Here is a 27,669-nt window from a genome sequence, read left to right as displayed (position 1 = left end):
CAATAAGTGCTTGGCCAAGTAGCTTAAAATCAAGTGCAGCAAAATCCATTTATTTTTCTTATTTCAGATTTCGAATCACATATGCAAATGCACAAAACTCAAAATTCAAATACAGAAACCACTATAGTGGCAAAACTATCGATATTTGTAGAATTTACACGTTTTTCAGCACTGGAATCGAAAGACAAACGTTTACCCACACTGCCGCAATCGCGAACAATTTTTTTATTATGGCACTTGCGCGGCTCACAAACAAAATTCGCTGATAAAAATCCATTGGAAGCCAATTGCCGAACGTCGAGGACTCAATCAATTAAAGTGTCCGCTTAAAAAGATCGCCGCGCAGGAAGCGGAAGTGCCCCAAAACAGCTATTTTTCCCGCCGCTTTCTCCCCCATCACCACCCGCAAAACAAGGGACGCCGATCGAAACATTTAGTTTGTGCAAGTAGCTGAAACCCACACGGTCGACCATCAAATATTATGAAATGGGTAAGCTGCGAGGGTAACAACCAGTGGGTCCACGGATTTTCACACCGGTGGGCCGATTTCCACAGCCTTGCGTTTCCATGGCAAGTCGAAAATGGACTGCAATTGCAATTGCATCTTCAATGCCGCTGCATGTGCAAGAGTGTGTGTGTGTTCAGTTTTCTTAGGGCGTTTTTACTGTTATTAATTTTAGGTTTCATTTTCCGCCAAAAGTAATGCAAGAATGTGCATATTTCTTGTCCCATGGAGGAAAGCCTCCACTGAGAACCCGATTTCGAAATGGATCGAAATTCCCAACCTGAAATCAGCCAGTGTTACTAGCTGTTCCTCAAAAACTTATTGAAATTAACGGCTTGCTATCAAATGACTTACGAATTCTAGTATTTTGTACATATCAAGGTGTAAATAGTGTTTGAAATACTTGAAAATTAGAAAATCCTACCAAAATTCTTCGTCATTCAAGAGATAAAAGTTAGGCAAGGCATTCATAGCTTCCCTGCTAATTTCAAAAGCTTAAACTAAACTTTGGCATAACGAGGGGCATGCTTTACACGCTGTAGTCATAAAATAAGTCATGTTAATGCTGTGTAATTCCAGCATCAGCTTTAAATACCTTGCCCAGTGTTATCTGAAAGTGTGTTAATGAATGCAATACAATCTAGGTATAATTGTTTGAATTGTACATATTCCGAAACCCCTGCATTTGATCAGGAGCATTGATCCCCCGAATCAGAGCTTAAGACTATTCTATTCACCCAAGTGGAACTTGTTGCTTGAGGCTTGGTTGTAGGTCAGTGCGAAGAGGTGGCTGATCCGGCGGCGAAAGGTGCGCACCAGGCGACGTCCGGCGACGATGTAAGTAGCGCCCATCGTAAACCCCATCTCACTCCTGTCCAGTAACCACCTCCAAGCAAATTTTCAAAAATCGTTTCCTTCACTTGCCTTGTTTCGATATTATTTGATTTTATGTTGTTCCCTCGTATCAGCAGCAAAATTTGAGCACTTCTAACATCGAAATTGGCCAATCTTCAATTGTGAACTCGTCTTTAGTTGCGCTATCGTGTTTAACCAATTGGACCAGCTATTTTATTATGTTGCTAACTCTTACCTTCACACAAATACACAAACACACAATACACTGGGATTAGTCCTTATCTATGGAAATGGAAATATTCCAAATCGGTAACCTTATTCCGATAAATTTGATAACCAAGCACTGTAAACAACAATTAGTAAAACATCACAATAAACAAAGGTTTCATACAGTGTATAGAGTTCTTCATGTTGTTTAAATCTTATAAATATGCATTGGGCAGTATTTACTGCGCTCCATAAATTATTGGGAAACCAATCATTGCATTAATGGCAGAAACTATTAATCCATATCTTACGTTTGGGCCAGACATACACAAACAAGTAAACACTTTGATCCACTGAAATATTTGTATATTACAACTAGTTTGAGCAGAACCAATACCTTTCCCAGACAATGCCCTCGGCCATGAGTGGCGCGGCACATGCCCACATACCCAGCAACGAGGAGTGCGGCATCCGCGACGTGTGGAAGCATAACCTGGAGGAGGAGTTCCGCACCATACGGAAAGTGGTGCAGAAGTACCACTATGTGGCCATGGACACCGAGTTTCCGGGCGTGGTAGCACGTCCCGTCGGCGAGTTCCGCTCCACGGCGGACTATCATTACCAGCTGTTGCGCTGCAATGTCGATCTGCTGCGGATCATTCAGTTGGGCCTGACCTTCATGGACGACGATGGAAAGACACCACCCGGCTACTCCACCTGGCAGTTCAACTTCAAGTTTAACCTGAGGTAAAAGTGTTCTGTTCATATTCTAATGGGGGGTCCTACATTTTCGTTTGTTTCCCTAGCGAGGACATGTATGCGCAGGACTCAATCGATCTGCTGCAGAACTCCGGAATTCAGTTCAAGAAGCACGAGGAGGATGGCATCGATCCCATCGACTTCGCCGAGCTGCTCATGAGCTCCGGCATCGTGCTGGTGGACAACATCAAGTGGCTGTGCTTCCACTCCGGCTACGATTTTGGCTACCTTCTAAAGCTGCTCACCGATCAGAACCTGCCTTCGGACGAGGGTGAATTTTTCGAGCTGCTGCACATCTACTTTCCCAACATCTTCGACATCAAGTATCTGATGAAGTCGTGCAAGAACCTGAAGGGCGGTCTGCAGGAGGTGGCCGATCAGCTGGAACTGCGGCGCGTGGGCCCCCAGCATCAGGCCGGCTCGGATGCGTTGCTGACGGGCATGGCCTTCTTCAAAATGCGTGAGGTACAGCACACAAATGATTTGCACTTTGACCCAGAGACGCCCGTTGTACTCTTTCCCTATCTGCTTGAGCACACCATGAACATTAAGCCGACGGTCAGCCGGATCGACCTGCTGAGCCGTCCGGCATACATCGGTGGCTGTCCTCCCGACGAATCTGCGATAAACAGCAGTGGCAACGGCACAGGCAACACCAACTGCTCCGAGCAGCTCACCTCGAGCGCCTATACGGTTACACCTCCCAACACTCCCGGCTTGGCAAAGGGCAATGCCTCATCGCTGGCCCACTTGCACTGCGTCTACTTCGAGTAGTTTCAAACTATTAGACCGCATTGGAGTTGCCCTGCACTTGCCACTGCTAACGTAACTTGCCTCCGCCCATCATAATCATAATCATTATTCATTAGGTTTAAGGTATTTCATGGTTGTCACAACGCATTTTCATACATAACTTATATATGTACTTAGTAATTGTAGCCTGCAAAATAAGCGGAACCAGTGCCCCAGAATTTATGAATGAAATCCATAATTTGAAGTGTTCTTAGTCAGTTTGAAACTGTTAATCCCATGTGAAACATGTTTATTTAGTTTTAAAGTCGCGATACGAAATGAAATGAGAAAGATGCTGGATTCGAATGGAAAATTAAATGAATGAGAATTAATTTTCTTTAAATTTTTATTTGCATTCTTTTGTGTTTTTGGGCATGGCATATACATATATCAGTGCTTGTTTGAATTCATAATCGTTTTTATATTAATTTTAAGTTAAATTAATGCTGTTCATTTCTATCGAATTAACAAATTATTCTTTTGTAATTTTAAGCGCTTTGCTGACATATGTTTCCACACGGTTCACTGTGTGTATCAGCGTAGCAAGAACTTTACCTTCTAGAGAACTGCCGAATAGTTTTGAAATAACAAGAAAATTGCAGAATAAATCCCACCCCCATACTAACAATCATAAATATGAAACTTACTAGTATAAAAACCTCATCCAATCACATCGGTGTACGGTATGTAACAAACCCCATCTACTAGTAGGTCTCCCCAATCTAATTGGGGTTACTTTCTAAGACTTTGCCGCTGTAGACATATTTGTGCTTTTTTCGCTTTGTAGAACCGAACTGATCTTGCTTGCATAGGTACAACCTATACATACCATACCATTGTTAGGAACTGCTTTGTAAACCGTTGTGCTGTCCCATTCTAAATACTATCCATTGTTCTGTACCCGCCTAATGGAACCTAAACTCTTTTCAGATGTTCTTTGAGGACAACATCGACCACGCCAAGTACTCCGGACACCTGTACGGCCTGGGCACCTCCTTCATCGTCAACGGCACCAACTTCCACGAGAGCAACGGCGAGACGAACAGCGCCTCATGATTCGTACTGATGGGGAACGTGGTCGTGCACGATAGGAAGTTCGAGCAGGAGGATACACCGGGTCCGTCGGCATCTGTGCAGGCCACACCACCTGGCCAACTACTCCTAGCCGCAACAACATCTTTGCAGTAATCTGTCAACAATCACAGAGCGCTCCCATTTATGAACAATTAATCCGTTGGCCATAAAGCCATACTTTCTTGATGTTCCCACGCAAGTTCAGATGAAAACCCAACCATTCAAAACAAAAACATGGCATAAACTAATTGTAAATCGCAAAGATATGAGAAACCTGCAAAAAACTAAAATAGATTCAATTTCAAATTCTGCATGTCTTAAATGTGTTACGAATACAAAACTAAGGTATGTAACTAAGCTAATACTGTAAGCCAATGGGCGAAACATAGAATATTGTGTATTTGTAAAAACAACAACAAAACAATATATTTAAAACTTTTTAATTTAGTGTACATTTTGAAAACGTGCTTTTATTTGAAATGGGTTCACTTTAGAAGTCAACAAATTTTTAAGTCTTTGCACCAACCTGTGGAGTGCAATATCTACTGTTTTATAACTGAAAGAAAACAGTATCCAAATATATATATATACTTTAAATACTTTTCTAGGGTTAAAAATCAATAGTGGGTTAATGATGGTGTCAACGGGATAACCCCTGAATTTTGAAAAATAACGGAAACAAGCCAAGGTGGCAAAATATGGATTTTTGTAAAACGGAGGTGCGGTCACACCGAGCTCTAGTCCTTATGTTTTGTTTGCCTAAGTTAATGGAGAATATCTCTTAGTTTTTGTTTATTAAAAGCCGATTCGATGGCAACTATGGCTGAATGCAATCACAGCGTCTTCGACCTGGTCACCAAACTGGCCACAATGCTGGTCGCGGAGGAGCTGGCGCCAAAAAAACCAACAGCTGCGTTGGTGGCCAAAAGGCGCTCCAAAATTTATGAATCTCTACTCCGCAATGGAACGATGTCCTCCCAGGGCAAGCTGGAGCTGCTCAACCAGGTGAGCAGCGAGGTGGGAGGGAATCCCAAACAAAAGGATATGCTGCTCAGCTTCCAAAATCTGCTGGAAAGACAGGAGAGAGCAGAACCCCAGGAAACGAAGGACAAGGATGCGGAAAACCACTCCGGAGTGGTGATCAAACGACTAAAACCAGGCCTGCTGCAGCTACTTGAAACCACGGAGCCTCTGCCCAAGGAGCAAGTTCATCCAAAGGCCTTGCTTGGCATCGATCAGAGGAATCGTGCCCTGAAACCCCTGCAACTACAGCCCTACTCCGATCTTCTCACTAGTAACCTGAATGGAAAGCCTCCGCCAAAAAAAGTAGGACTCAGGATCATACCATCTATTGTAACCCGCGTCGGATTAGTGGAGTCCATGACAAGGATGAGAAATGACGTGGATCAACCAATGCAGCCACCACCCCAATTGCCAGTGCTCGCGAAAAATGTGCCAGCTCCACTGGAGGAACGACTTTTTGTGGCCCAACCTGGACCGGAGAAGCACTTTATTTCGGATCATATGATGACCAACGAGCTTAAGCTCCACCGAAACAAAGACCTGGTGCTTAACTACATAGATGAAGCAACACTAATCGATCACCTAAAGAAAGCAGCAGGTGGTCTTCAGTCGTTAACGTTTCCGAGTCCGCCGGAAGATAAATTGAAGTTGGAAATCACACCCAACACAACGTTGCCCACTTTGCTGCCGGAGGTGCTGGCGGATTTTGCAGATCACTTCCTTCGCGCCGGCTGCGCCTTTAGACGTTTGACTGCCCGCACCAAATGTAATAGGAACACCGAAAAGCGGCTGGAGAGGCCCCTAAGTCGAGTGAGATTGAATACATGCTTTTCTGTAGCATGTTTTATAAACCGATGCTCTTTTGCAGGCCATGCGAGAGACCATTATAGATTACCTAGCCACCACTCGGGAGTTCTTCCTCTCTTTGCCAGCAGATGGTCTTTCCCAGCTGCTGACCGACTCACTTACAGCGATGCATTTACTCTACCAACTGGATAGGATGTTCGAAAATGAACCGAGATGTAAGACTGCTGCATCGCCAAACTATTTTAAAATTAAACGTATTTTATATAAATTATTTCAGTGAACCTGGACACTGGGATAACTGGATCCTTCCTGTTGAGCTCCATCTGGCTGGCCATTGACACGTGCGGCAACAGTGACTTCCTGCAGCTGCTCATCTACTTGTTGCGCTGCATATCCCAAACGTACTTTGTTCAGCTCCAGAGATGGATCTACCATGGTGAACTGGACGAGTCGGTCAACGAGATTTTCATTAGCCGTTGTCTGAACACTTCACCGTCGTTTACAAACAAGTGCAGCAAGGAGTTCTTTGACAAAAGCTACCAAGTGGACAACGAGGCGATTCCAGAATTTTTAGCCGGCTGCGAACAGGAAATTTTTCAATGTGGAAAGTACAACCAGGTGCTAAGGGCATATAACGCTCAGGTATGAAAAACGATTATGCAAAACGCAAATCTATCTATAATGATTGTTTCTTTATTTTAGCACCCCGTTTTTGAAGTGCAGTATCCGGATATAATGGTGTGCCTAACGGAGCAGCAGCTCAAACAGATGCGCCGCAACCTGGCCGATAAGTATGCCATTATCTATCAACGTTTTGGATGGTGCAGCATGCAAAGCATTTTTGAGGAGCGCATGGCCACAAAGCGTGTATTTGCCAATCTCATGGTGAAGCGAACGCAGGCCCATCTTGACGCCTGGGCGGAGGAGCAGCGTGAACTTCAACTAAAAGCGAATGCCCAGAAAAAATTGTTGAACGATCAGTTAAACGCAGAGCAGGAACGTCTCCAGCAAAACCGCTTAGAAAAGCAGCGTCAGGACATTGTTAATGAGCTCGCATTTCAGCAGGAATGCGAACGGATGGAGGATAAGCGCCTAGAGCTGGAAAAACAAGAGTTGCAAAAGAAAGTTATGCAGCTAGCAACTGATTTAACTGGAAGAAGCAAACAGGAAGTGATCAGTCCTGATCAAAGCACAGTCAGCGACCTCAGTTTTGCTTCCTGTATCGAGCAACCTGATTGTCTGGCAGAGTCAACGTCTGATAAAGATAATGCAAATACAGAAAAGTCGGAGGAAGAGGCAGCAGAACAGTTGGATAAGCCATTGGATATTCCATTGGAACAGCCAGGCGCTGAAGGACCAAAAGATCAAGCGGATGTAGATGTAAACCAACCATGTGAAGAACTTCCCAATGCGGTTCAATATCAACGGAGTCACTCGGACGTGATGAATTCCAATGAGCACCCAACCACCCAAACAGAGTTCAATCGAAACCGCCAGCATGGTCTCTCCTCTGCCCAGTTTCAAGAGTGTCATGCTAGGGTACACCTACAACAGTCCGACTTACTTAAAACCACTGCCAGCACGAGTTCAGGATTGCACGCTGAGCTTCCTCCGGACATCAATGCTAATCTCAATTGTCCGGAAACGGAGGAGCTGAGCGAACTGCAGCGAAACCGTTTGCGCAACGAGCATCACGACGGCTTCGTCAGCTTTAACTCCACCGAAGATGAACACACCCATCGAATGCGTTGCCAATTGAACTCAAATACGGAACGTGCCAGAAATCGGCGACGGGTTATGGACAGTGAGTTCGGTGTTACCCTGGGTTATAACAGCAAGGATAAGGGGACAAAGACCACGCCTTGTCTGCCTCTAGAGCTCGACAAGCTTCACGTCGAAGTCCCCTTGGCGGTGCTAACTCCAATGTCCACCACTTCCGATGTTGATATTGGTGAACCGTCTCCTAGGGAAATGCCGGAAATAGCTGACACTACCAATAATAACAATGTTGGTGGCAGCAGTGAAGGTTTGTCTCCGGAGTCACCAAAGCACGACCTTGTAATTGCTAAACCCACCAGCACATTATCGAAAGCCATCAAACCGGGTTTGGTTTTGCCCACGTATTTTAGAATGGAAAAGGAACCGAAACAGGACAGACATCAAAAGGTTTCCACTTTGCCTGAGGCTTGCAATCCGTTTATGGCCCGCCGCTGTCTGCAGCTTTCCGTAATGGCGCCCGTTAACGCACACTACGCGCTGCTACGAAATGAAGTCCTGAGAATCTTCCAGGAGCAGCGTATCTACGAGCATTTCCGCAAGCTAAGAAACTACTTCTTCCTGTTGGACGGTCAGTTTGGAGCATTACTCACGAGCGATATTCTAGGAAGAATAAGAGCGGGCATTGAGCCCCGCAGTCTCTGCCAGAAGGGCATCCTTGATACCATCTTAACCAATGCGCTGGCGGCTTGTTCGGCGGATGAGACCACGGTCTCACAGAATCTCACTCTCAACTGTACCACCATCCCGGATACGCTGAATTTCCTGTCTGTGGAAGCCACTTCTATGCTGAAGCTGCACTGCAAGATTGATTGGCCTTTAAACCTGGTGATCAGCTCGGAGACGGTCTCAAAATATGGCCAGATCTTCGGATACCTGCTGAAGCTGCGTCACGTTAGTTTTGTGTTGGAGGGAACCTACGAGTACCTGCAGCAAATGGGCAAACTTCTTGGCCCGGAACTGCGGACATGTGCCCATTTCCGACACTTGCAGATGATACGCCACAAGCTGTCGCACTTTATGACCTCGTTTCAAACCCATCTGGTGGCCAAAGCTCTGCAGTCCACCTGGAAGAGCTTCAAGGAGGAGTTGTGCACAGCCGACTCCATTGAGGCGTTGTACAAGCAGCATGTTGCCTACTTGAAGCGGGTGGCCTTCCTAGCACTTTTAAATCGGCGCAGTGCCAAGGTCAAGGAAACCATTGATAACATCCTGGTGATTATACTACGCTTTTGCAAGTAAGTTAACGTCTTAAATAGTCTGCAACTTTCATTTTTAAATTTGAATTTAAACGATTTTTAGAGTCATTCAGTCGCAGTCCTTTATTTTGGATCAAGATAATCAATTTGCGCATCCCCGCTTTAAACGCTTGCAGCAGGAGGAGGCGGAGTTCCAGAAATTCATGCAGTATCTCATCTATTTGGGCAACAAGGCGGCCGCTTCTGGTTACCAGGAGGAAATCGGTGACCTGATTTGTATTATTAATTTTAACAACTACTACAAGGTATCTGAGAACACAAGTGGTTCTTAAATCGAATATAGAAAGTGCTAGCCAATAATTGTTAGATAAGGATTTCTCTTGCCATTAAGCTGAGCTTAGACAATTTTAAAATATTAATGCATCTCTTAAATGTAGAGCTTCGGTAAACAAACTCAACTATTTTTTTGGTTTTGGTAACAGTTTTGTTGTGTTAATTTAATATTAACTTTCAAATAATCGGCTTATTAAAAGAAATGTATTTAGTACGTAACTTATAATTAAATTTTAACCAAATGGAGATAAAAAGAACTAACCTGTATCAATATCACTAATAGATTTTTGTTAAATGTTTAAGAAAAAGTGCAAGTAGAAGAATAGTACCTTACTATTTTCAAAAATCCAATTACAAAATGGAAAGTTCTTGTTAAATATTGTAATATAATTGTAATTGTGTCTACATCATTTCTTAAAGTTGATTGGAATTTATGAATAAATGCGCTTATGAATGGGAATTGTCAAATTGTGTTTTATTTTTAAATCAGCGGATAATTTTTTTTAACTTCTCGCGCATAAACTATCGCTTACGCTACCATCTCTAAGAGACCGCGCGCAAACGATGTATCGGTATTCGCTCCATCCCTGGTCATGAGTCACTTCGTGTAGAATAATTCAGTTTTATTTTTAGTTTATAAAAGCGCTGCACGCGATCAGCAATCTTATATATTTAAGTAATTTATTTTATCGAATTATAATCAAAAAAATGCAGGTAAGATGGATTGTCAAAAGCAAGTTTGAATTTATTATACGAGCAACAAAGTTTCTCCAATTGGATAAATGTGAATGTGGGTGTGTTTTTGGTGCATCCAAAAATAAACTCCATATTTGGTATTGAAAATGATGAATGAAATAAAACTCACGTGGCCTTGTTCTCCATAGGACCCAAACGAAGATACCGAGTGGAATGATGTGCTCCGTGCCAAGGGAATCATTGGGCCCAAGGCGAAGGAGGCGGAAATCACGGAGGATCAGATCCAGAAGCTGATGGATGATGCCATCCAGCGGCGCACAGATCTTCCACTGAATGAAGGCCAGCGGGACAAGAAGATCGACGACATGTCGCTGGACGAACTCGATGAACTGGAGGACTCCGAGGACGAGGCTGTTCTGGAGCAGTATCGCCAGCGACGCATCGCCGAGATGAGGGCCACCGCCGAAAAGGCGCGATTTGGATCTGTGCGCGAGATCTCCGGGCAGGATTATGTGAACGAGGTGACCAAGGCCGGCGAGGGAATCTGGGTGGTTCTCCACCTGTATGCCAATGGAGTACCACTGTGTGCACTGATCCACCATCACATGCAGCAGCTGGCCATCCGCTTTCCGCAGACCAAGTTCGTGCGCTCCGTCGCCACCACCTGCATACCGAACTTCCCCGAGAAGAACCTGCCCACCATCTTCATCTACCACGAGGGATCGCTGCGCAAGCAGTACATCGGTCCACTGGAGCTGCGCGGCGACAAACTGACCGTTGAGGAATTGGAGTTCATGCTGGGCCAGGCGGGCGCAGTACCCACCGAGATCACGGAGGATCCACGGCCGCAGATCAGGGACAAAATGCTTGCCGATCTGGAGGACAAGAGCTCGGACTTTTACTGAGTCATAGCCCAATCATAACTCACATCCAACTTCGTGTTCAGTAGGGTGGGTAAATATTGTAGAATGAATCATCAAGTAAGGCGCAATCTAAACTCAGAATTTGGATCTTTTATGCGGGCTCATTTAACTAACAACAATTAAGCTTTTGAACGTAATGTAAGCTTATTAAGATTACATTAGTAGATGTAATTTGAAACGTAAACATCCGCTGTTTGGAGCGAACCTTATTGATTTATATATTACCCAATACTCAGGAAGTTTCCTTGCACGTTTTCATTTCATTGTTTTGTAGCATTTATGTACCCTCATAAATAAATTGTTTACTTTTCTACAGAAAGTCACTTGTTATGATTTTGTTTGGTACTGCTAGCTGTTGCTTTTGCCACGCTTTTCGGTTTACCACGGAAAATGTTCGGATCGATGATGTTGTACGGATGCTCGCAGGCGGGATTCAGTACTCGTCCACGTCGTGGCTCGTGCTCCTCAAGGAGATGAGGTGCCAGGAGGAGAAACAGCTGCTCTGTCCAGGAGGGCAGGCCACAGGTGGAGAAGCACAGCTCCCAGTACGGCAATCCCAGGTGCGCGATGGCCATTCGAAGGTATTCACTAAAGGTGTCCGCCAAAAACTGCCAGCTGAGGGTGCTCAGCTCCAGCAGATAGAACTTGGGATTGTTGGAACTCGTGGATTCGTACAACATACACACCTATCAGTGGGATATTTTGCAATAAATCAAATTAGCCACAAAATATTCCATCTCTGGACTTCGTCTGGACTATATTAAAGTACCCACCTTGGCCACTTCGTTCACGTTGTTGATCTCAAATATTTTTGACTTGGCCGTTATAATAGGCGTGGCATTGCCCCACTTGTCTTTTCCGGTGGCAATCGGAGCTGGAAGGGATTGTGAACTGCCGGTTGCTCCCACAACATCCGAGTTGCTATTGGGCAGAGCCGTCGAATTGCTGGAGTGGCTCGATGTTGTTTCTATGTTTTCCCGCAGAAGAGTTACCTGGAGCAAGTGCGGAAAGTGTATGTGCCCCACGCGCCTAATATCGTTAGCTGGAATTAAAGTGATATAGTAAAGAAACCAGAAACTACGGAGATCTAACTCACGAGCATACTGGTAACTCCAGTTCAGGATAAATCCATCCGACGAAAGGTAGAACTTCTTCATATCTTCCGGGAGGTAGACGCAGTGCCTCTGCTCCCAATTAACCACCTGGCAGGCATTCAGAGGCTGTCGTCGCTCCAACGTCACATTACATACCCTTGGCACATTGGCTGAAAGGTTGGGAGGACCCAGTGTTACAGGACTTCAATCTGTTGATGGTTTCATACTCACACAGGGTCCTTATCAGACCAAGGGTCAAATTTTCATAAAATGCATCTTCTGGCGATAGCTTCTTGTTCATCATCAAATAATTTATGTTTCAGAATAAATTCTGTTAAATTTATACGTCAGACTGTTTTCCACATATATAGACAAGCTGTCACGGTATAAACAAAGTCACGTCGGATTGGTTGTTGTGGCAACGGTGCGTATGGTTGATGCCACTGAGTTCAAAGGTAAGAATTTAAATATGCTAAATATAAAGAACTGAATACTCACTTAAACAGTAATGCAAGGATTGTAACTAATTCAATTTTCAGACAACATTGAAAATAATTTATTTACATTACTTATTTTGCGATTAACCAACAACTATAAACTGTGGAGCTTTAACGACAATTACACATAAAATACCATGATTAAATGAATTTGTAAAGGAGACGAGTATTGGTATTTGAATGAGGGAATTCTGCTGCTGCTGCTGTTGCTGCCTCATCTCTTGTTCTGATCCTGGGCCTCGCTCTCGGCCTCCTCCTCGTGTCAGGAAACCTCCCAGACCGTGGATTCCACAGACCTTCGTGGACGAGCGGCCACCTCCACGTGGGCGTCCAGTCCATCGCTTAGCCGGCTGAAACGACGTGCCCAGCTGCCACGGGTAGTCACCGTGCTGCCGGCTATCGACGCCCGGTTGCTGGTGTCCCGGAACAGGCTCATAATGTCCTGGCTGTCGCCCTGAGCCCGCTTGATGCCGTGCTGGTACTTGGCCTCCTTGGCCAGCAGCTGCTCCCGCTGCATTTGGGTCTTCACCTCGGATGGAACATCCGGAATGATGAACTGCATGATGCCAGTTATCACAAATACCACATGCTGGAAATTGGACATATTAGTTATATATCATTGTAGTATTGATATTTATAAGACGCACCTCAAAAACCACCACAAATGCCAAGCGGGCAGCAAAGACATGCCAGTAATGGGGACTCAGTCCATAAGGCTCGTAATCCTTCGGGCCATTCCTGAATGGATACGAATGAAGTGGTGCACAACCAAGAGTGGAGTTGTAAAAACCTACCTATAGCCCCGATATTGGCAGGTGTCGGGATCTTTTTCGCTGACCGAGGCACCCCACTCCTCCTTGTAGTCCGAGGTATTGAAGATGGACAGCGAGTGCTCGATGTAGCCAGCCAACGTGTGTGTTTCGGAGTAAACAAACTTGTACACCATGCGGGGTATAAAGTCACTCGTGTAGGCAATCACAAAGGCGTTTGAAACGACGGCCGTGTAGGTGATGATTCGGAGAATACCGTACCAAGCTCCAATGTCCTCAACCCGCTCCGCCAAGGGACGTCTGGCCTGGGTGACCATCTTGTAGGCATCCAAACGGATCTCGGCCACGTTGTTCAGTAGGGCGAAAAGCGGTGCCAGTGGAAAAGCAGCCACAAACAGAGTAACAAAGCCGTATTGCAGAACTGTTGGAAATGGAGTGGGTTTAACCATTATATATGGATATCAAATATATTATCAGATGCTCACTCATTTCCAGGTACTCATCGAACAGAGCCAGGCGTCCTGGGTCCTGCATGTGATAGTCCTGCTCCCAGGCCATATGCAAATGCGACTCATCCTTGGTGGCCTAAAAAGAGTAATGATGAACATGAACTTGCATTATTACCACAAAGCAGCAGTACCCACCTGTTTATGCTTCCGGTGACGCCACCAGTTCCAAAACTTGGGAAAGAGGTACTCCATGAAGTTGTTCCAGCACTGTTTGCCCACCATAATGATGGCCAACTGGATGCACAGCTCGGATAAGCAGCCCGCCGGATCGCAGATATCATTCTTCAGCCGGAAGAACTCACTTTTGCGGGCTTGATCATCTCCGGGATAATCAAAGAACCGTCCCTTGAAGAATGCAATGTAGATGAGCGAAGAGTAGAAGTTCATGAACTCGAAGAAGAAAATCTTGAACGTATAGGAGTCCTCGTATTCCGTGTGCGTGCGCGGATTCTCCAGATTGGTCAGCTTGATGGCCATGCGGTGGTAGATCTGGAAAGTCAAAGTGTTTTATTTGCAATGTTTTAATGGCAGACTTTCAAAATGTAGTCCTACTCGTGTTAGTATCATTATGACCACCAAATTGATTAGGGCAGCCGTGACACTGGTAAAGAGTTTGGCGTGCTCCTTGACAAAGAATCCGCCTCCTCCATAAATAACAGACACCAGGGTTATGCGATAAAGAATGGTGCCCAGCACGGCAGAGAGGACCACAGATATCTACAAATAGTTTACAACGCTATATATTGTAAAATTAAATATAACTAAGTATATCTCACCATGAAAAGTACTGCACTACCGGTAATTACAAATCGTATGGACCTGTTCCAGGTGGACATGTAGGGTTCCTTTTCCCGCGTGACAGGATTCATGCGAAATGTGGTGGCATTCGTTTCGAATTCTGGTCGGTTCTCCTCGTCCATATCGACGTTGTGCAAGTCCCACTCCCAGACTAGAACCGATTGTTTGCGTTTCCAAAGCTCCAGGAATGTGGTCGCTAACAAGAGATAAAAATGAAATCAAAACTTTGCTATTGAAAATAGTTACCAATAAGATTCAATACGAAACCGATTGAAATTATTTATACAAAATGAAATAACAAAGGTTATTTATATGATACCTACCCCAGAAGGACATGAAGATGGCGAAGAATACCGTCGAGGGATTGTCAAAGAGATAGGTGAGCCGTGAAAAGAGGCACGACTCCGAGAGTCGTTGGTAGCTGCATGCCTTGTCGCAAAGTGGACACAAAGTAATGTTCCCCGTGCCATACTCATTGCAAATCTCCTTGCTGGGCGTGTTGTCCTCCGACTCCAGAGTGGCCAGTCCGTAGATGAAGCAGAGGGTGCCCACCACGGCCGGATAGACAAGCATCTCCGTGTAGAATCCCAGCCAGCAGAAGTACAGGGCGATCTTGTCGCCGAAATACTTGCGCACCAGGCACAGCGGCTGCTTCTTGTACCACTGGGAGGGATGGGCCCACGTCTGGTAGAGAACCCGGCGGTCCAGCGAGATCCCGCTGGAGTGGGGTCGATCGTACCGCCCCTCGTGCAGCGGGAAGCAGCCCAGGTAGGTGCCGTCGTTCATCAGCCGCCGGATGCCGCTGCGGTCGCTCTCGTCGAAGGGTGTCCGGATGAGCACCTGCATCACCATCAGCGATCGTTGGGCACTGGTGAAGGCCGTGGCGCGGTCCTTGACAATGAACCTGAAGTGGGCGAAATTAAATTATTCATTTTGCAAAATTATATGACAAGTTATATGGCGAGAATAGTACGCACTTATGATAATTTGTTGTCATACGTATAATTAATATTAAATATTCTTTTTATTATCCTAATTAAACTACATTAAACAAACTACATGACTCTACTTACTGCTCCTCCGGATTGCCATTAGCTGTTGCCGCCTTGAAGGTGGTCTCTCCCTCCAGAAGGGTTTGGTCCAGCTGAATCTTCTTGGTCAGGCGCTGCCACACATTCTTCCAGTATTGCACATTCCTAAGTACAACATTCTCCTCATCCTTTAAGCAGAGAAACATTCAGATAATTTGTAATTGAATATCATACCAAAATGCTCACCCAAGATGGCTTTACGGATATGGTGATGAATCTTTTCACGGGCAGCTTCAGATTCATGACTTCAGCCAGTCGTGTTTCCAGTCGCCAGGGTAGATGGATCTTCAAAAAGAAGGTCTTCTCGTTGAAGGACTGCGACTTGTCCTCCAGCTCGACCTCGAGTCCCTCCTTCATAAGGTTGTCCATGAAGGAGCGGCGGTTATCGCGACGCTTGGCCTCCGCCTCAGTCATGACGCCCAGGTCCTCCTCCTCCCAGGCCAGCACCATGTCCACTTTCCGCCTGCCATCTCGGAACATCAGTGACTCCGGATCCAGTCCCTCCCTGTCCTGTTTGCTGACCCTTCTCTCGTCTCCGGACTCGCCGCCCAGGCTGTTGCTTTTGCTGGCCTTTCGACTGCCGTAGTAGCTTCCACTTACGGAACTCGCGGTGTCCGAGGCCTTTCTTTCCGTGGGTATAAGTTGTCGATAGCCGAACTGGTCGGGTAAAACGTTGGAGTGCGAGGACTCCATTACCTCATAGGACTGATTCACTCGGTCGGCGGAACCCAGCGTGGGACTCAAGTTGAGACCCAAGTTCCTGCGCATGGCGGTGCCAGGTATATCCTCCTCATTATTGCCAACTATCTTGGGCCCAAAAGCCTGCGTGGGACTCGGTTCCGCGGACTCCGCTTCCAGATGCGTGGGCAGTGGCATGGCTATCGAGTTGGATTTGGGGAACAGGGGATTGCCATTGCTGGTCCGCATCACCGAGGAGTTTAGCCACTTTTCCGTGTAGACAGCCGATCCGGCCCGTGCCCGACTGGCACTTAGCTTGGATTTGGGCGGAATCGGAGTGGCGGGTTTGTTGGGGTCTTCCACCGGAACATTATGGCTCCCTTGGCAGCTATAAACGTTATCTATCGGATCCGATTCGACTTGCCTTGGCTGCAGATCGGAGTCAATTAAGGCCCCCTCCTGTCGTTACATATTGAAGGTTCAGTAGCTTTGAAATGTTAATTCGATACCACACTCACCCCGTATCCCATCAATCTTCCTGCCACAATTCCACTATCTTGGCTAAGTCTTCGTGGTCGCGGCTTCGTCTGACTTCGGCGGCTCATGCGCTCGCTCTTGGCGGGACTGGACATCACCTGCCTGGTGGTGGAGGGATCTGGGGATTGTCGTGGGCTTCGCAGCGTTGGCACCGAAAGGAATCCTGAAAGGGAGAATGGTCCAAAGTTGGTTAATAAATTCAGAAGCCATAATCATTGCTACTCACTGGGAAACTGAAAGACGGACTGCTCGCTGAACCTGTCGCCCTCCCGGGCTGCACTACCAATGAGATCCTCCCGTGAGTTGGCCTCCGTTATGGGGGCGGTGCTCTCATCCTCGACGCTGTCGATGCGGATCTGAAAGATGTGTGACCTCTCGCCGGACCTTCCTTCTTGACTGCTCATCGTCTTCTCTCTATGGCGTCATGGAATCCTGTGGATGGGCGGCAGGTCATATGGGGCCACTTTCCAATTTGGCCTAGTTCGGAGCACCTGCTCCGTTACCCATGATAAACTATTTAAAGTGACAAGTTCGGAAACTTGCGGGGAGCCTTTGGTGGCGACTGTCATTCAAGACTTGTCGTAGCAGCGCATACTTTTATCCCCCGATATTCCAATGGATCCAATGGGTCCAATGGGTGCATTAACTATTCATGTATGTTTATACTACTGGCCTCGGGCAGGCCATTAATTTATACCCCGAAGAGTATTTGTATCTTCATTTGCAAGCGCGTTCCAATCAAAAGGTGAACTCGGGCACGCATTTGACATTGACCCGCGGAAGGTGTTTGTATAGCCCAGCGTATAGACAAGGGTTTCATTGGGTTAGCAGTGGGAGCAGTGGAGGCAAAACTACAGCCATTCGGATTAATGCCTTCACATTTGCTTCAGTGCATTGTGGGATTGTGGGAGCGAGTCCAGTTGGGTCGCCAAATGCTTAGTGGGGCAGAAGCAAACTTGTTGCTACGAGTGGTGACCACTTTCCCAGGCGGGCGAATGACAATAGTTCTAAATAATTGCCCTAGATTTGGTATTGGGATATGTGTAGTACCATGTGTGGATGTGCATATGTCAATGGGTGGTGGTCAGTGGATTGCCACTAGACGACGGACAAATAAATCCAACTCGTACCTGGATCACTAATAAGCGTGCGACGGACGTCCTGGAAATGTCAGCGTTCGTTGGCAGTTGTGAAAAGTCCCATGCCATTGAAGTAATCACAACAATTGAAGGTTTATTGATTTGCTCCTGTCGCTTTCAAGCACTACTCGCATATGGATAATCGATTATTGATTGCCGTTCCTATTCATATGCAGCTGGGCTTTCAATAGTTTTTTAATATTGCGTATCTCTTTTTCACATTCACAAAAAAAGATCGTTTAACTGCAGATCTGACACTTCACTCTATTGCAGTATTCACACTAGGAACTGGCCACTTTTATTGATTTTGTGTGGCTTGTAATTATTATCTTTCAATCAAGGTTCACACTATCCAAGCACACGCTCGCACGTCCATCCCGACCACTTCCAATGGCCATTTACTCTGACCCTATACGCTCTGCTTACGGCGTACCGCTCACCACGACGGTTCCCGACCGATTGACCGACCAGGAGCTATGACCCTCTGGCCAGGACAGTGACACCCAGGGACAGATAGCTAATCACGGTGGTACTCGTAGTCGTGGCTCTCGGCTCTGGGTGGTGGCCTATTGTGGATGGAGTACGGATTGTACCTACGTGGAAACCCGTAAAAGCGCATATTAAGTGTCCGGGTCCTATGGGACTTTTCAAAGTTCCGTGCAATTATAATTCCGTTGAATCCTCCCCGTCTGCGTAAATTATCTGAGATCAAAAAGAATGCATATACGGTCAAATGTAAGTATATTTGGATAGACAGTACTACATAAATCCAGAAAGCTTTAAAAATTGCACTATAATGATTTAAGCAATGATCATAATATATGATCAGGCGAAGTAGTGATATTATGTATTAGACCTTCCTACTTATCCTGCACCGTTGATTAAAGTACCTGCACTTTCCCATCACTGACCAAAGCAAAGTTCACACCCACTCTACTAAAGAGGCATGTGGCACATACGGACGCTACTTTTAACACGAATATCCTATTAATATGGTATTTGACTCGCTGTTGCACGAGGTTCTTCGTGATGACTTTCTAATTTTAAATTGGGCCGACCACCGAACTGACCACAATATTGACACTCGTAGTTGTGAGTGACGTCAGTTGTTCATAGGGTCCTATATACTTGTAGGCCCTATGGTCGTCATGGAGTTTTGACTCGCATACATGCCATTAAGGTTGAGAGGTTGACCTATAGGCAACATTTATTGGTGGCCCGAATGAAGCTATCCCCGGGGAACTCTAAACAACGCACCCTTCACGATTACTCGGTCAAATTCGAGACCATAAAAATAGAGTGATATGCGACATTGTGCGCCACTCGTATGGCATAAGTACTATTATTGTATGGCTGGGAGTCTATTTTGATTGAATGCACGTCATTAATAATTTCAGAACCCTTGCCGCATTTGGTTATTTTCGGGGGTAAGTACGTGCTGATTTCGACGTTTGTCGGTCTGCTTTGTTTTTGATTGACAATATCGTTTAGTTAGTAAAATACAAGTGCGATTCAAGAATGAAAGTAGGTAATTGACATTTATTTGTCTTCTGTGTTGCGTCACGAACTCAAAGTAGACGTCTCTGGTCAGTTTTTGTGCCCTCTTATAGCAACCTATTTAGGGAACTAGGCAACTCAAAGTCCCGAGTGCTCCGCCCAGTCTGATATAAGTCTAATTATCAGTAGAACAAAAACCTCCTTCTTTATGCAATTGCTTTCTTAGTAAATGTATTTAACCACCACCACAAGTTTGACTTAACTTAGCAGATCAACGTCGACCCCAATCATTCATTTAACCCACATTGTCGGCGATAATCACGTCGTCTGTATCACTTCTACACTGTTGCAGGACATCCACTTCGCAGCTGTTGGTCAACCGGCTGAAGAACTCTCCCTGGGCGCACTCGCCGTCGATCTGCTGGCCATGGACGCAGGTGAAGTAGCCCCGGCAGTTGTCAGCATCCCGTGCCAGTTGTCCGTGCTTTCCGTTGCAGACTCCCACTCTTTCGCCGTTCTCCAGGAGGCAGGTTCCATCGCTTTGACGACAGATTCCCAGAAGGCTGTCGAAGCTCTCGCCATTGCGACATCGCTGGGAAACGGGCTCATCGTCCTCGCAGCTGGTATATCTACGGCAATCACCCTGTTCCGCCACGGAGGCACCATTTCCGATGACTCCACATATTCCGGCAAAAGAGGTGGGTGCATCCTTGCAGTTACCGTTCGTAACTGCCTTCTCCTGACCACCAAGTTCGATCTGTCGGAATTGTAAGGGACTTTCTGTTTGGTTATTCCCATCAGAGGTGATCTCATAAGGCTGACACTGCTGCAATGTGGCATTGAAGAAGTTATCCGTATAGCAAAGCTCATGTCGGAGTTTTCCAGAAACGCAGAGATAAAAGTTATTACAGTTGGCCGGATCGGGCATTATGTAACCATGCTTGCCTTCGCAAACCACCGGATCTGGAGGCACGTGCTGGTTGTTGGGATTGTCATCATCGTCGGGTACTGATTCCACCAGCGGACAGGAGCCGTCATCCGGAATACAGAGTAGTTGCTCCGGATCGAAAAAGGTGCCTACAGCACATCGCTGAGCAGTGGCCACTCCACCGGCACAGATAAAGTACCGAGTACAGTCTGTCCGATTGGCCAGGAAGGTGCCGTCCTGCAGATCTCCACAGCCATAAACGTAGCTTACGTTTCCATCCAGCTGACCATTCGGACACGGCTGTACGGCCAATGATTCCGGCTCGCACATGGATAGCACCGGATTGAATTGTTGTTCTACTGGGCACTCAACGGGAAAGGCTAGTCCCTTGACACATGCGTAGTACAAATTGCAGTAGCGCTCGTGAGCTAGTTTTACTCCATGGAGGCCGGAGCACAATCTGGGTGCAGTTTCCGGGTCATCCTGATGGGAAACGTTTCGACACTGGCCATGATCAGCGCGGCAAATTGAAAGCAAACTGTGGAAGTACTGACCCTCATCGCATTGCAACAGACTAGTACCATTCTGGCTGGAGCAGCTGTAGTAGGAGCGGCAATCCTCCGGATGAGCTACCAGTTTGCCATCCTCCAGTCCGGTACAAATCGCCAGCTGGCAGGAACCATCATTCGGTCGGCAGTAACCCTGGGTGGAGTCAAAGAAGCTGCCAGAGGAGCAGCTTTGCAGGATGGTGGGAACTTGCTGCAGGCACAGGTAAAATCGAGTGCAATCTGTGGGATCGAGGACACTAAGCCCATCCATTTGACCCAGACACTGGTTTTCCGCAGTGAGTTCCCTTATCTGGAGTTGGCACTGTGACTGTAACTGACACTTGTTGCGATTCCCAGCGAAACTGTGCCCCCTCAGACAGCTGCCCAGATGCCATGCCTCCGCCTCACAGTATAGGAATCTCTGGGAGCAGTTGTTCCCGATTTGAGCCTGAAGTTCCCCCTCCCGGCAGATGCGTCGCATCCCATTGTCTTGACAGCTTCCATCGCTGGGCACACAGCCCAGCATGGGTTCAAACTGTTCCCTTTCCTGGCAGCGCCTCCTCATCCACTGGCCATCCGCACACAGGTCGTAGCTGTGGCAACTGCCCACCACGGATCTGCTCTCTCCGTTGGAGCAGCTTTCACTCCGCTCCGCCGGCAGGACACACTGCCCCGCATCATTGGGCAGGCAATAGTTGTGCTCCCGACTGAAGTACATGCCCAGGGGACACTGGTGCAGCCACCAGGAGTTGTCCAGGCACATCAGGTAACTCTGACAGCCGCCCGCCAGAGAAGGACGCACAGCGAGGTGCTGGCAATCTTCCGAGGTATTACCAGCTGACTTGCTCATCACCCAAGTGCAAATAGTTTGATTCCTGTCCTGCTCATGGCCGCGTGGGAATGGCAGACAGGATCCTATCAATGGGGAGTAGTAGTGCTGTTTCGGACAGTTGCGCAGTCGCCATTTGCCGCCGGAGCAGCGGAAGTACTGCAGGCAATTGCCACTTTTGGCCGGAATCGTTAGGGATTCGCTGATGGTGGTGCAGGTGGGAACGTTCGATACCCTTGCGTGGGCGCAGACCAAGTCATCTCGCGGTTCCAGGCATCTCTGCTGCTCCGGATTGTAGTATCGCTGGTCGGAGCAAGTGCGTCGGCGCCAATGACCATCGATGCACACCTCGTACTGGGAGCAGTTCGCTGGTACCGACCGCTTTTCATCCGAGTTACATATCTAGAACGGAAGAGAAGCAAATAAAATCAATCTTTTCACGCATTGAAATAATACATTTTGTTATACGACCAACCTTTTACATCGAACTTTTAGTTTTTCTCTGAAAGAAGGCCATATCCACATGTTCCATTCTATAGGCACACATAATAAAAAGCCGAAATGTTTGTAATTCATCCATTTTGAATTTATTGTAGTGCATATATGGTTAGAGTACATTATTGGGTATTTAATACGTATAGAAGTGGAACAAGCGGAACATTCACATATAACATAACTCATAAATAACAACTAAGGTCGTAGAATATAAGTAAGTAGGTATATAAGAGTAAATAGAAAGCTAGCTCAAAGCTGGCCTAGAAGAGTTTTGGGAAGAATTTCTTGAACAAGTTCAGGGACCTTACGTTTTCCTCCGACTCCACGGAACGCTTCTGGATGCTGTGGCTGGCGCACAAGCCGAGTTCCGGCACAAAAGTTTCGCCCTCGCCGCAAGGATGATAGGTGACACTAACGCGCTGCAGATCATCACAGGAGCAGAATCCGGACTGAGTGTTTTCGGCGGCAAAAGGCTCGTATTGGCTTCGCCTCAGACACTCCTTCAGGTTGCAAGAGATCATGGCCATGGCGTCCTTCAGCAGGCATATGCCCTGGGTCTTGTCGAAGACGTGTCCCGCCTGGCAGTGATGGAAATTGGGCACATCATCGCAGGAGCAGAATCCTTCGGTGGTGTTCTTCGCCTCGAAGGCTTCGAAGGCAGCTCTGTTCAAGCAGCTGGTGTACTCGCAGGCCTCGACCACACAAGCTCCCGCACTCTGCTCGTAAACATGCTCATCCGCACAACTGATGAAGGTGGACACGCCCACAGCCTGGCAACGGCAGTATCCACTGGTCGTGTTCACTGCCGCAAAAGTGGCAGCCACGAGGGCGCGACTGTGGCATTGTCTGTCATCGCAAAGGCCGAAGGCCAATGCCTTGGTGCTATCAAGGCAGGCACCAAAGACACTGTTATAGCTTTGGCCCTCTGAGCAGTCCTTGAACACAGGAGTTCCGCTCACGCACAGGCAGAAGCCCTCATTCGTATTCAGAGCCGGGTATGAGTTGTAGTCATCGGAGTTGTCGCACTTACCGGGCTCGCAAACGCACTCGGATGCCTACGAAAAATGTAGAAAATTAGTGATTCATTCAGAAGCTGCATCCGTTTACTTACAGCCCGAACTGCGCATCGTCCCTGCTCCGCATCGAACACCATTTCGGGGCTGCACTGTACCAAGACCACCTCTCCATTGTCGCAGTAGCAGAACTCGCCGGTATCCTCGTTGGCGTTGTTTGTTGGGAAGGGCACGTAGTTGCCCAAGATGGCGCATTGGTCAGAGTCGCACAGGGCGGTCACACAGGCATCCTGAAAATAATCCGACATTAACCTAAAATTAATTGATCTTGGTGTTTGGTGGTCATGTCTTACAACAATCGTTTTGCACATTCCCAGGTTCTCATCAAATTCCTCGTTTTGGTCGCAAGGCTGATAAACGGGGAAGCCGTCGGCGTCACAATAGCAGAAGCCATCCGTTCCTTCGTTGGGCAGATATGGTGTATACTCCGGAGTGCTGTCACATGTATCAGCATCACACAAGCCGGCAACAGAGGGATCCTGGAGGGAAAATATGAATTTGTCAGAATATTTACAATCTGTATATTGTAAATCCAAAACTAGCAACACCCACCTCTGCTTCCCTGCACATCTTCAGATTTTCGTTATAGACCTCGTCGTCGGAACAGGTTTCATACACGGGGCAGGAGTTGGCGCAGTAGCAAAACGCGGAGGGCTCATTTGAAACTGGGAAGGTATCGTAATCCGCAGCGTCCTCGCAAACGCCGACATCGCAAGCATTCACAGGGCATGTGGTTTCCTCCTGCAAATGTAAATTAAATATTGTTGAAATATTGTTGAAAGATTGTTGGAATATTGTTGAAAGATTCTTGGAATATTGTTGAATTATTGTTGGAATATTGTTGAAAGACTGTTGGAATATTGTTGAAATATTGTTGAAATATTGTTGAAATATTGTTGAAATATTGTTGAAATATTGTTAAAATATTGTTGAAATACAATGACTTACCTCAGTGCTGAGGCAGGCACCTGCCTCAGAATCGTATTGCGTGTTGTCCGGACAGCTGTTGTACTTGGGAACTTCGTCTACGCAGAGACAGAAGCCATCGGTACCATCTAAGGCCGGGAATGTTGAGAACTCCGGCTTTCCTGCGCAGCAGTCGTGGCAACGTGGCTGTAAGAGGATTTGGAATACATTATGCACTCATGTATGTATTTTGAGACCTATTCCAATGACTTACATCTGGCAGTGGAATGAGGACACACTCGAGCTCCTCGCTATCGAAAGTGTAGCCAATGGGACAGGGAACTGATATGGGTGTTCCAGCGCGGCACAGGCAGAAACTATTCGGGTCCTCGTAGTCCGGAGAGATGTAGTACTCCGTCTGGTCGACGCAGACCTGAGGATCGCAGTTTCCGGACTGTAATACGGAAATAAGGGGATTGTTGTTGAAAACTTGTAGGTCGTAACTTTTGTGGACGATTACTTACGAAAGAGCAGGCATCTTCAGTCGCGTCGTAGAACAATCCGGTTGGACAGGATTTGATATAACCACCACCATTCTCGCACAGGCAGAAGGTCGAGGAGTCGTTGTTCCCAGAAGGATACGTCGAGTACTCATTGGTACTGGTGCAAACGGTCTGATCGCAATCGGTCTAAATTTGTTGAAAAGAACGAGGTATTAATTTATAAGGTTATCAAAGAATCACAACTTTTTCAACGACCTTTTCACTACAAATTGTTGCTCTTACTTAAGTGGCTTAACTTACGCTGGGTTGGGTGTAGCATATGCCCAGGTCGTCGGAGTATCCAGTGTTGACCGGGCAGGATTCAATAGTGGCCTCGTGGTTTAGGCAGACGTAAAATTGGCCAGTTTCTCCGGCAATAGCGTAGGTGGTGCCATCACTGGCGGTGGCGCAATTTTTGGCAGAGCACTCCACAGTAGTGGAGCACTGACCAGTGGCTGAATCAAAAGCCTCTCCAGAGACGCACTGCATCACTTTGGGGACTCCGTCCGTGCACTGGAAGTACTTGGTGCAGATGGGGTGGGCGACGTTGCCGTTGCCGCAGGTGCATGGGTTGATGCACTTGGCATTCACATCGATGGCACACTCACCATCGGCATTGTACCACTCGCCGGATCCGCAGGTGTGCTTCGTGGCCAGGCCATCCCAGCAGGTCAAATAGCTGGTGCAGTCGGTGGGATCTGGCATCTGGTAGCCATTCGGTTTGTTGGAGCACACCCAGCAAGTGGCCTTGGTGTCCGGAACACAGACGCCGCTGGAATTTTGAAAGACATTGCCAAAGCCGCACACACCCTCCACCAACTGTCCGTTCTCGCAGATCAGGTACTTATCGCAGTCGGTCGAGTGACCCACAATGGTTCCCTGCTGGATGCCGCCCTCGCAGTCGCCCACACTTCGCTTCTGGCGCGATCCGCTCGATCTGTTCTCCACGCAGACGTTCTCGGTGTCCTCGCGGCAAACGCCAACGGAGGCGTCGAAGTAGGTGTTATTGGGGCAAGTGCCATCCTCCCACTGGCCATTGATGCAGACCTGGTAGGTCCAGCAGTTCTTTCCACTGGCTGCAGGATCTCGGGCATTGCACTTGTACACTTCACTGGTTGGGGCTGGGATAACTTCTGTTGAGGTTGTGGGACTCTGTGTTGAGGTGGTTGATGCACTAATGCACACATTATTCACATCCACTTGGCAGCAGTTCACAGTTGCATTGAAATAACTGCCACTGTCACAGGAAACGGAAGTCCAGTCGCCACTTTGGCACTTGAAGTACTTGGTGCAGTCCTGGGGATCCACTTTAGCCTCTCCATCCGTGCAATCCGCCACGCAGCAAGTGTTGTCTACATCAACCTCACAAACACTGAGGGTGGCATTGAAAAAGTTACCCTTGCCGCAATCCCCAGCCACCAGGACACCGTCAATGCAGATGAAGTACTTGCGACAGTTCTCTTCATCGGGAATGAAGTCGGCGTTCTTAATGTCACCGCAATCGCAGGATGCCGGAGGTGGCGTGGTCACCTCATCACAAGGTGCCTCTGTGGTGCAAGTGCCGGGAACACAACCCCAGTTGGTGTCCTCAAAGTAGCTTCCTTCGGGACATTCTTGAGCAGTAGCCGTATTATCGGAGCACACATAGAACACGGTGCAGTTGGACTTGTCGGCCACAGCGGACCCATCACTCTGTCCAATGCAGTAGTTAACCCAGCATTGAGAGTTTCCCTCATCGACAGTGCAGGCGTTAACTGAGGTGTTGAAGAAACTGCCCTGGGGACAAGTCGTAAGAGTGGCCTCTCCATCGGAGCACGCATAGTAGCTACCGCAGTTCTCGTCATTGGCCAAGAAGGCACCATTGGTCTTATTAATGCACAGGTTCTGCCAGCACGTGCTGTTGGTATCCGGTACGCAGGCAGCCAGGGTTTCATTGAAGTAGCTACCCAGATCGCATTTCTGTGGATAGGCAGACTGCTCGTCGCAGATGTAGAACTCGCCACAAGCTCCACTATTGGCTATGTAGGCTCCGTTCACCTCGGTGGAGCACACATTGGTGGACTGCAGAAGATCGGGTAGAAGGTATAGCGATAAATGGGACCTAATCAAACTCGAAATGAGAATCTAAAACCTACCTCAGCAAGTGGAGCTATAAGACTCAGCTTGCAGAGACTTCGTCCTGCGATCGTGCACTTGCCATTCTTGGGGTTGTACTCCTTGCCCGGTGGACACGTCACCGTGCGAACAGAGTTCTTGGCGCTGCAACGGTAGTAGGAGGAACAGTTTAAGGGTTTTGGCCAGTGCATCGAAAGGTTCCTCGTCCTCCGGTATAGGCATTCGGGATCGGCGGCTCCAACTAGGGCAGCCACTGCAGTGAGTGCCACCACAGTGAGCAGAGTAGCTGGATGTGAGAAAAGTAACTTGAGTCCTTGTTACTGTTAGAACACTGCACACTCTCACCATTCATCTTGTTGACTTCTATTCTTCGTCTTGTGATGATAGGGATGTACTCCGCATAATTGCCAAAAAGTTGGTGCCTTTTATATAGCTCATTATTTTTGACTGGCAGACTCTAATTGACCCTTATCTCTATCAATTACGTTGATCATGTTAGACATGGCCCTTTCATGTCAATCTAATTGAGGTGTGAACTTTGGGCACTGTAGTTCCTGGAAGTCATCACCTATCGCAGTGTAACCACTCCCCAAAATTTGGTGTTTGGAATTCGCAAAGTTATGAATGAATGTCACGAACAAGGTCTTGTATTCTGCTTCAAGATCAGTCAAAGA

General features: G+C 47.2%; 6 protein-coding genes across 9 annotated transcripts; 3 read left to right on the top strand and 3 right to left on the bottom strand.

The window, feature by feature from the left end:
* The first annotated feature begins 151 nt into the window (after nt 1-151).
* Nucleotides 152-4,644, top strand: LOC6533831 (CCR4-NOT transcription complex subunit 7). 4 transcript variants are annotated; one of them, XM_039374548.2, is made up of 5 exons: nt 152-490; nt 1,199-1,342; nt 1,974-2,314; nt 2,374-2,791; nt 4,049-4,644. In XM_039374548.2, exons 3-5 carry the CDS (start codon nt 1,977-1,979, stop codon nt 4,172-4,174), a joined length of 882 nt encoding a protein of 293 aa, XP_039230482.1. In that variant the 5' UTR covers nt 152-490; nt 1,199-1,342; nt 1,974-1,976; the 3' UTR covers nt 4,175-4,644. The 4 variants fall into 4 exon arrangements, 3 of the variants coding, with proteins under 3 accessions (XP_039230482.1, XP_015050274.1, XP_002094531.1); XM_015194788.3 differs by having other exon boundaries at nt 1,150-1,342; XM_002094495.4 differs by lacking the exon at nt 1,199-1,342.
* A 277-nt stretch (nt 4,645-4,921) lies between these two features.
* Nucleotides 4,922-9,790, top strand: LOC6533830. Its single transcript, XM_002094494.4, has 5 exons — nt 4,922-6,025; nt 6,084-6,237; nt 6,300-6,664; nt 6,725-9,036; nt 9,101-9,790. The coding sequence occupies exons 1-5, from the start codon at nt 5,003-5,005 to the stop codon at nt 9,327-9,329; spliced, it is 4,083 nt and encodes a 1,360-aa protein (XP_002094530.3). The 5' UTR covers nt 4,922-5,002; the 3' UTR covers nt 9,330-9,790.
* A 101-nt stretch (nt 9,791-9,891) lies between these two features.
* LOC6533829 (viral IAP-associated factor homolog) lies at nt 9,892-11,268 on the top strand. Its single transcript, XM_002094493.3, has 2 exons — nt 9,892-10,044; nt 10,215-11,268. Exons 1-2 carry the CDS (start codon nt 10,039-10,041, stop codon nt 10,929-10,931), a joined length of 723 nt encoding a protein of 240 aa, XP_002094529.1. The 5' UTR covers nt 9,892-10,038; the 3' UTR covers nt 10,932-11,268.
* LOC6533828 (tubulin polyglutamylase complex subunit 2) lies at nt 11,020-12,424 on the bottom strand. Its single transcript, XM_002094492.4, has 4 exons — nt 12,275-12,424; nt 12,046-12,213; nt 11,723-11,991; nt 11,020-11,635 (listed from the first exon to the last, which is right to left on the bottom strand). The coding sequence occupies exons 1-4, from the start codon at nt 12,345-12,347 to the stop codon at nt 11,270-11,272; spliced, it is 876 nt and encodes a 291-aa protein (XP_002094528.1). The 5' UTR covers nt 12,348-12,424; the 3' UTR covers nt 11,020-11,269.
* A 151-nt stretch (nt 12,425-12,575) lies between these two features.
* Nucleotides 12,576-18,530, bottom strand: LOC6533827 (anoctamin-5). The gene is made up of 13 exons (XM_039374547.2): nt 18,054-18,530; nt 17,150-17,355; nt 16,905-17,086; nt 15,895-16,845; nt 15,691-15,836; nt 14,941-15,521; nt 14,596-14,813; nt 14,372-14,536; nt 13,955-14,308; nt 13,796-13,895; nt 13,335-13,731; nt 13,188-13,278; nt 12,576-13,129 (listed from the first exon to the last, which is right to left on the bottom strand). The coding sequence occupies exons 2-13, from the start codon at nt 17,325-17,327 to the stop codon at nt 12,803-12,805; spliced, it is 3,690 nt and encodes a 1,229-aa protein (XP_039230481.1). The 5' UTR covers nt 17,328-17,355; nt 18,054-18,530; the 3' UTR covers nt 12,576-12,802.
* Nucleotides 18,531-19,773: 1,243 nt separating this feature from the next.
* LOC6533825 lies at nt 19,774-27,389 on the bottom strand. The gene is made up of 11 exons (XM_002094489.4): nt 27,341-27,389; nt 27,016-27,281; nt 25,142-26,941; nt 24,863-25,027; nt 24,613-24,792; nt 24,381-24,545; nt 23,985-24,173; nt 23,726-23,911; nt 23,471-23,662; nt 22,668-23,414; nt 19,774-22,266 (listed from the first exon to the last, which is right to left on the bottom strand). The coding sequence occupies exons 1-11, from the start codon at nt 27,345-27,347 to the stop codon at nt 19,855-19,857; spliced, it is 6,309 nt and encodes a 2,102-aa protein (XP_002094525.2). The 5' UTR covers nt 27,348-27,389; the 3' UTR covers nt 19,774-19,854.
* Between the last annotated feature and the right edge of the window lie 280 nt (nt 27,390-27,669).

The sequence above is a fragment of the Drosophila yakuba genome, chromosome 3L, assembly GCF_016746365.2.
Source record: "Drosophila yakuba strain Tai18E2 chromosome 3L, Prin_Dyak_Tai18E2_2.1, whole genome shotgun sequence".
Taxonomy (NCBI): domain Eukaryota; kingdom Metazoa; phylum Arthropoda; class Insecta; order Diptera; family Drosophilidae; genus Drosophila; species Drosophila yakuba.
Note: the sequence above shows the minus strand (reverse complement) of the source record. Positions and strands in the feature narration are given on the sequence as shown.

Bases quoted from the DNA above. Each gene is read 5' to 3' on its own strand.
- LOC6533831 (XM_002094495.4), top strand. The intron at 2,315-2,373 runs GTAAAAGTGTTC...TTGTTTCCCTAG, and splicing joins AACTTCAAGTTTAACCTGAG to CGAGGACATGTATGCGCAGG. The intron at 2,792-4,048 runs GTACAGCACACA...AACTCTTTTCAG, and splicing joins CCTTCTTCAAAATGCGTGAG to ATGTTCTTTGAGGACAACAT.
- LOC6533830 (XM_002094494.4), top strand. From the start codon at position 5,003: ATGGCAACTATGGCTGAATGCAATCACAGCGTCTTCGACCTGGTCACC. The intron at 6,026-6,083 runs GTGAGATTGAAT...GCTCTTTTGCAG, and splicing joins TGGAGAGGCCCCTAAGTCGA to GCCATGCGAGAGACCATTAT. The intron at 9,037-9,100 runs GTAAGTTAACGT...AACGATTTTTAG, and splicing joins ATTATACTACGCTTTTGCAA to AGTCATTCAGTCGCAGTCCT.
- LOC6533828 (XM_002094492.4), bottom strand. From the start codon at position 12,347: ATGATGAACAAGAAGCTATCGCCAGAAGATGCATTTTATGAAAATTTG. The intron at 11,992-12,045 runs GTGAGTTAGATC...CTTTAATTCCAG, and splicing joins CTGGAGTTACCAGTATGCTC to CTAACGATATTAGGCGCGTG. The intron at 11,636-11,722 runs GTGGGTACTTTA...TCCCACTGATAG, and splicing joins ACGTGAACGAAGTGGCCAAG to GTGTGTATGTTGTACGAATC.
- LOC6533827 (XM_039374547.2), bottom strand. From the start codon at position 17,327: ATGAGCAGTCAAGAAGGAAGGTCCGGCGAGAGGTCACACATCTTTCAG. The intron at 14,537-14,595 runs GTGAGATATACT...AACTATTTGTAG, and splicing joins GTAGTGCAGTACTTTTCATG to ATATCTGTGGTCCTCTCTGC. The intron at 13,896-13,954 runs GTGGGTACTGCT...TACTCTTTTTAG, and splicing joins GTCACCGGAAGCATAAACAG to GCCACCAAGGATGAGTCGCA.
- LOC6533825 (XM_002094489.4), bottom strand. The intron at 26,942-27,015 runs GTAGGTTTTAGA...GATCTTCTGCAG, and splicing joins TTATAGCTCCACTTGCTGAG to TCCACCAATGTGTGCTCCAC. The intron at 24,793-24,862 runs GTAAGTAATCGT...TCCGTATTACAG, and splicing joins CTGAAGATGCCTGCTCTTTC to TCCGGAAACTGCGATCCTCA.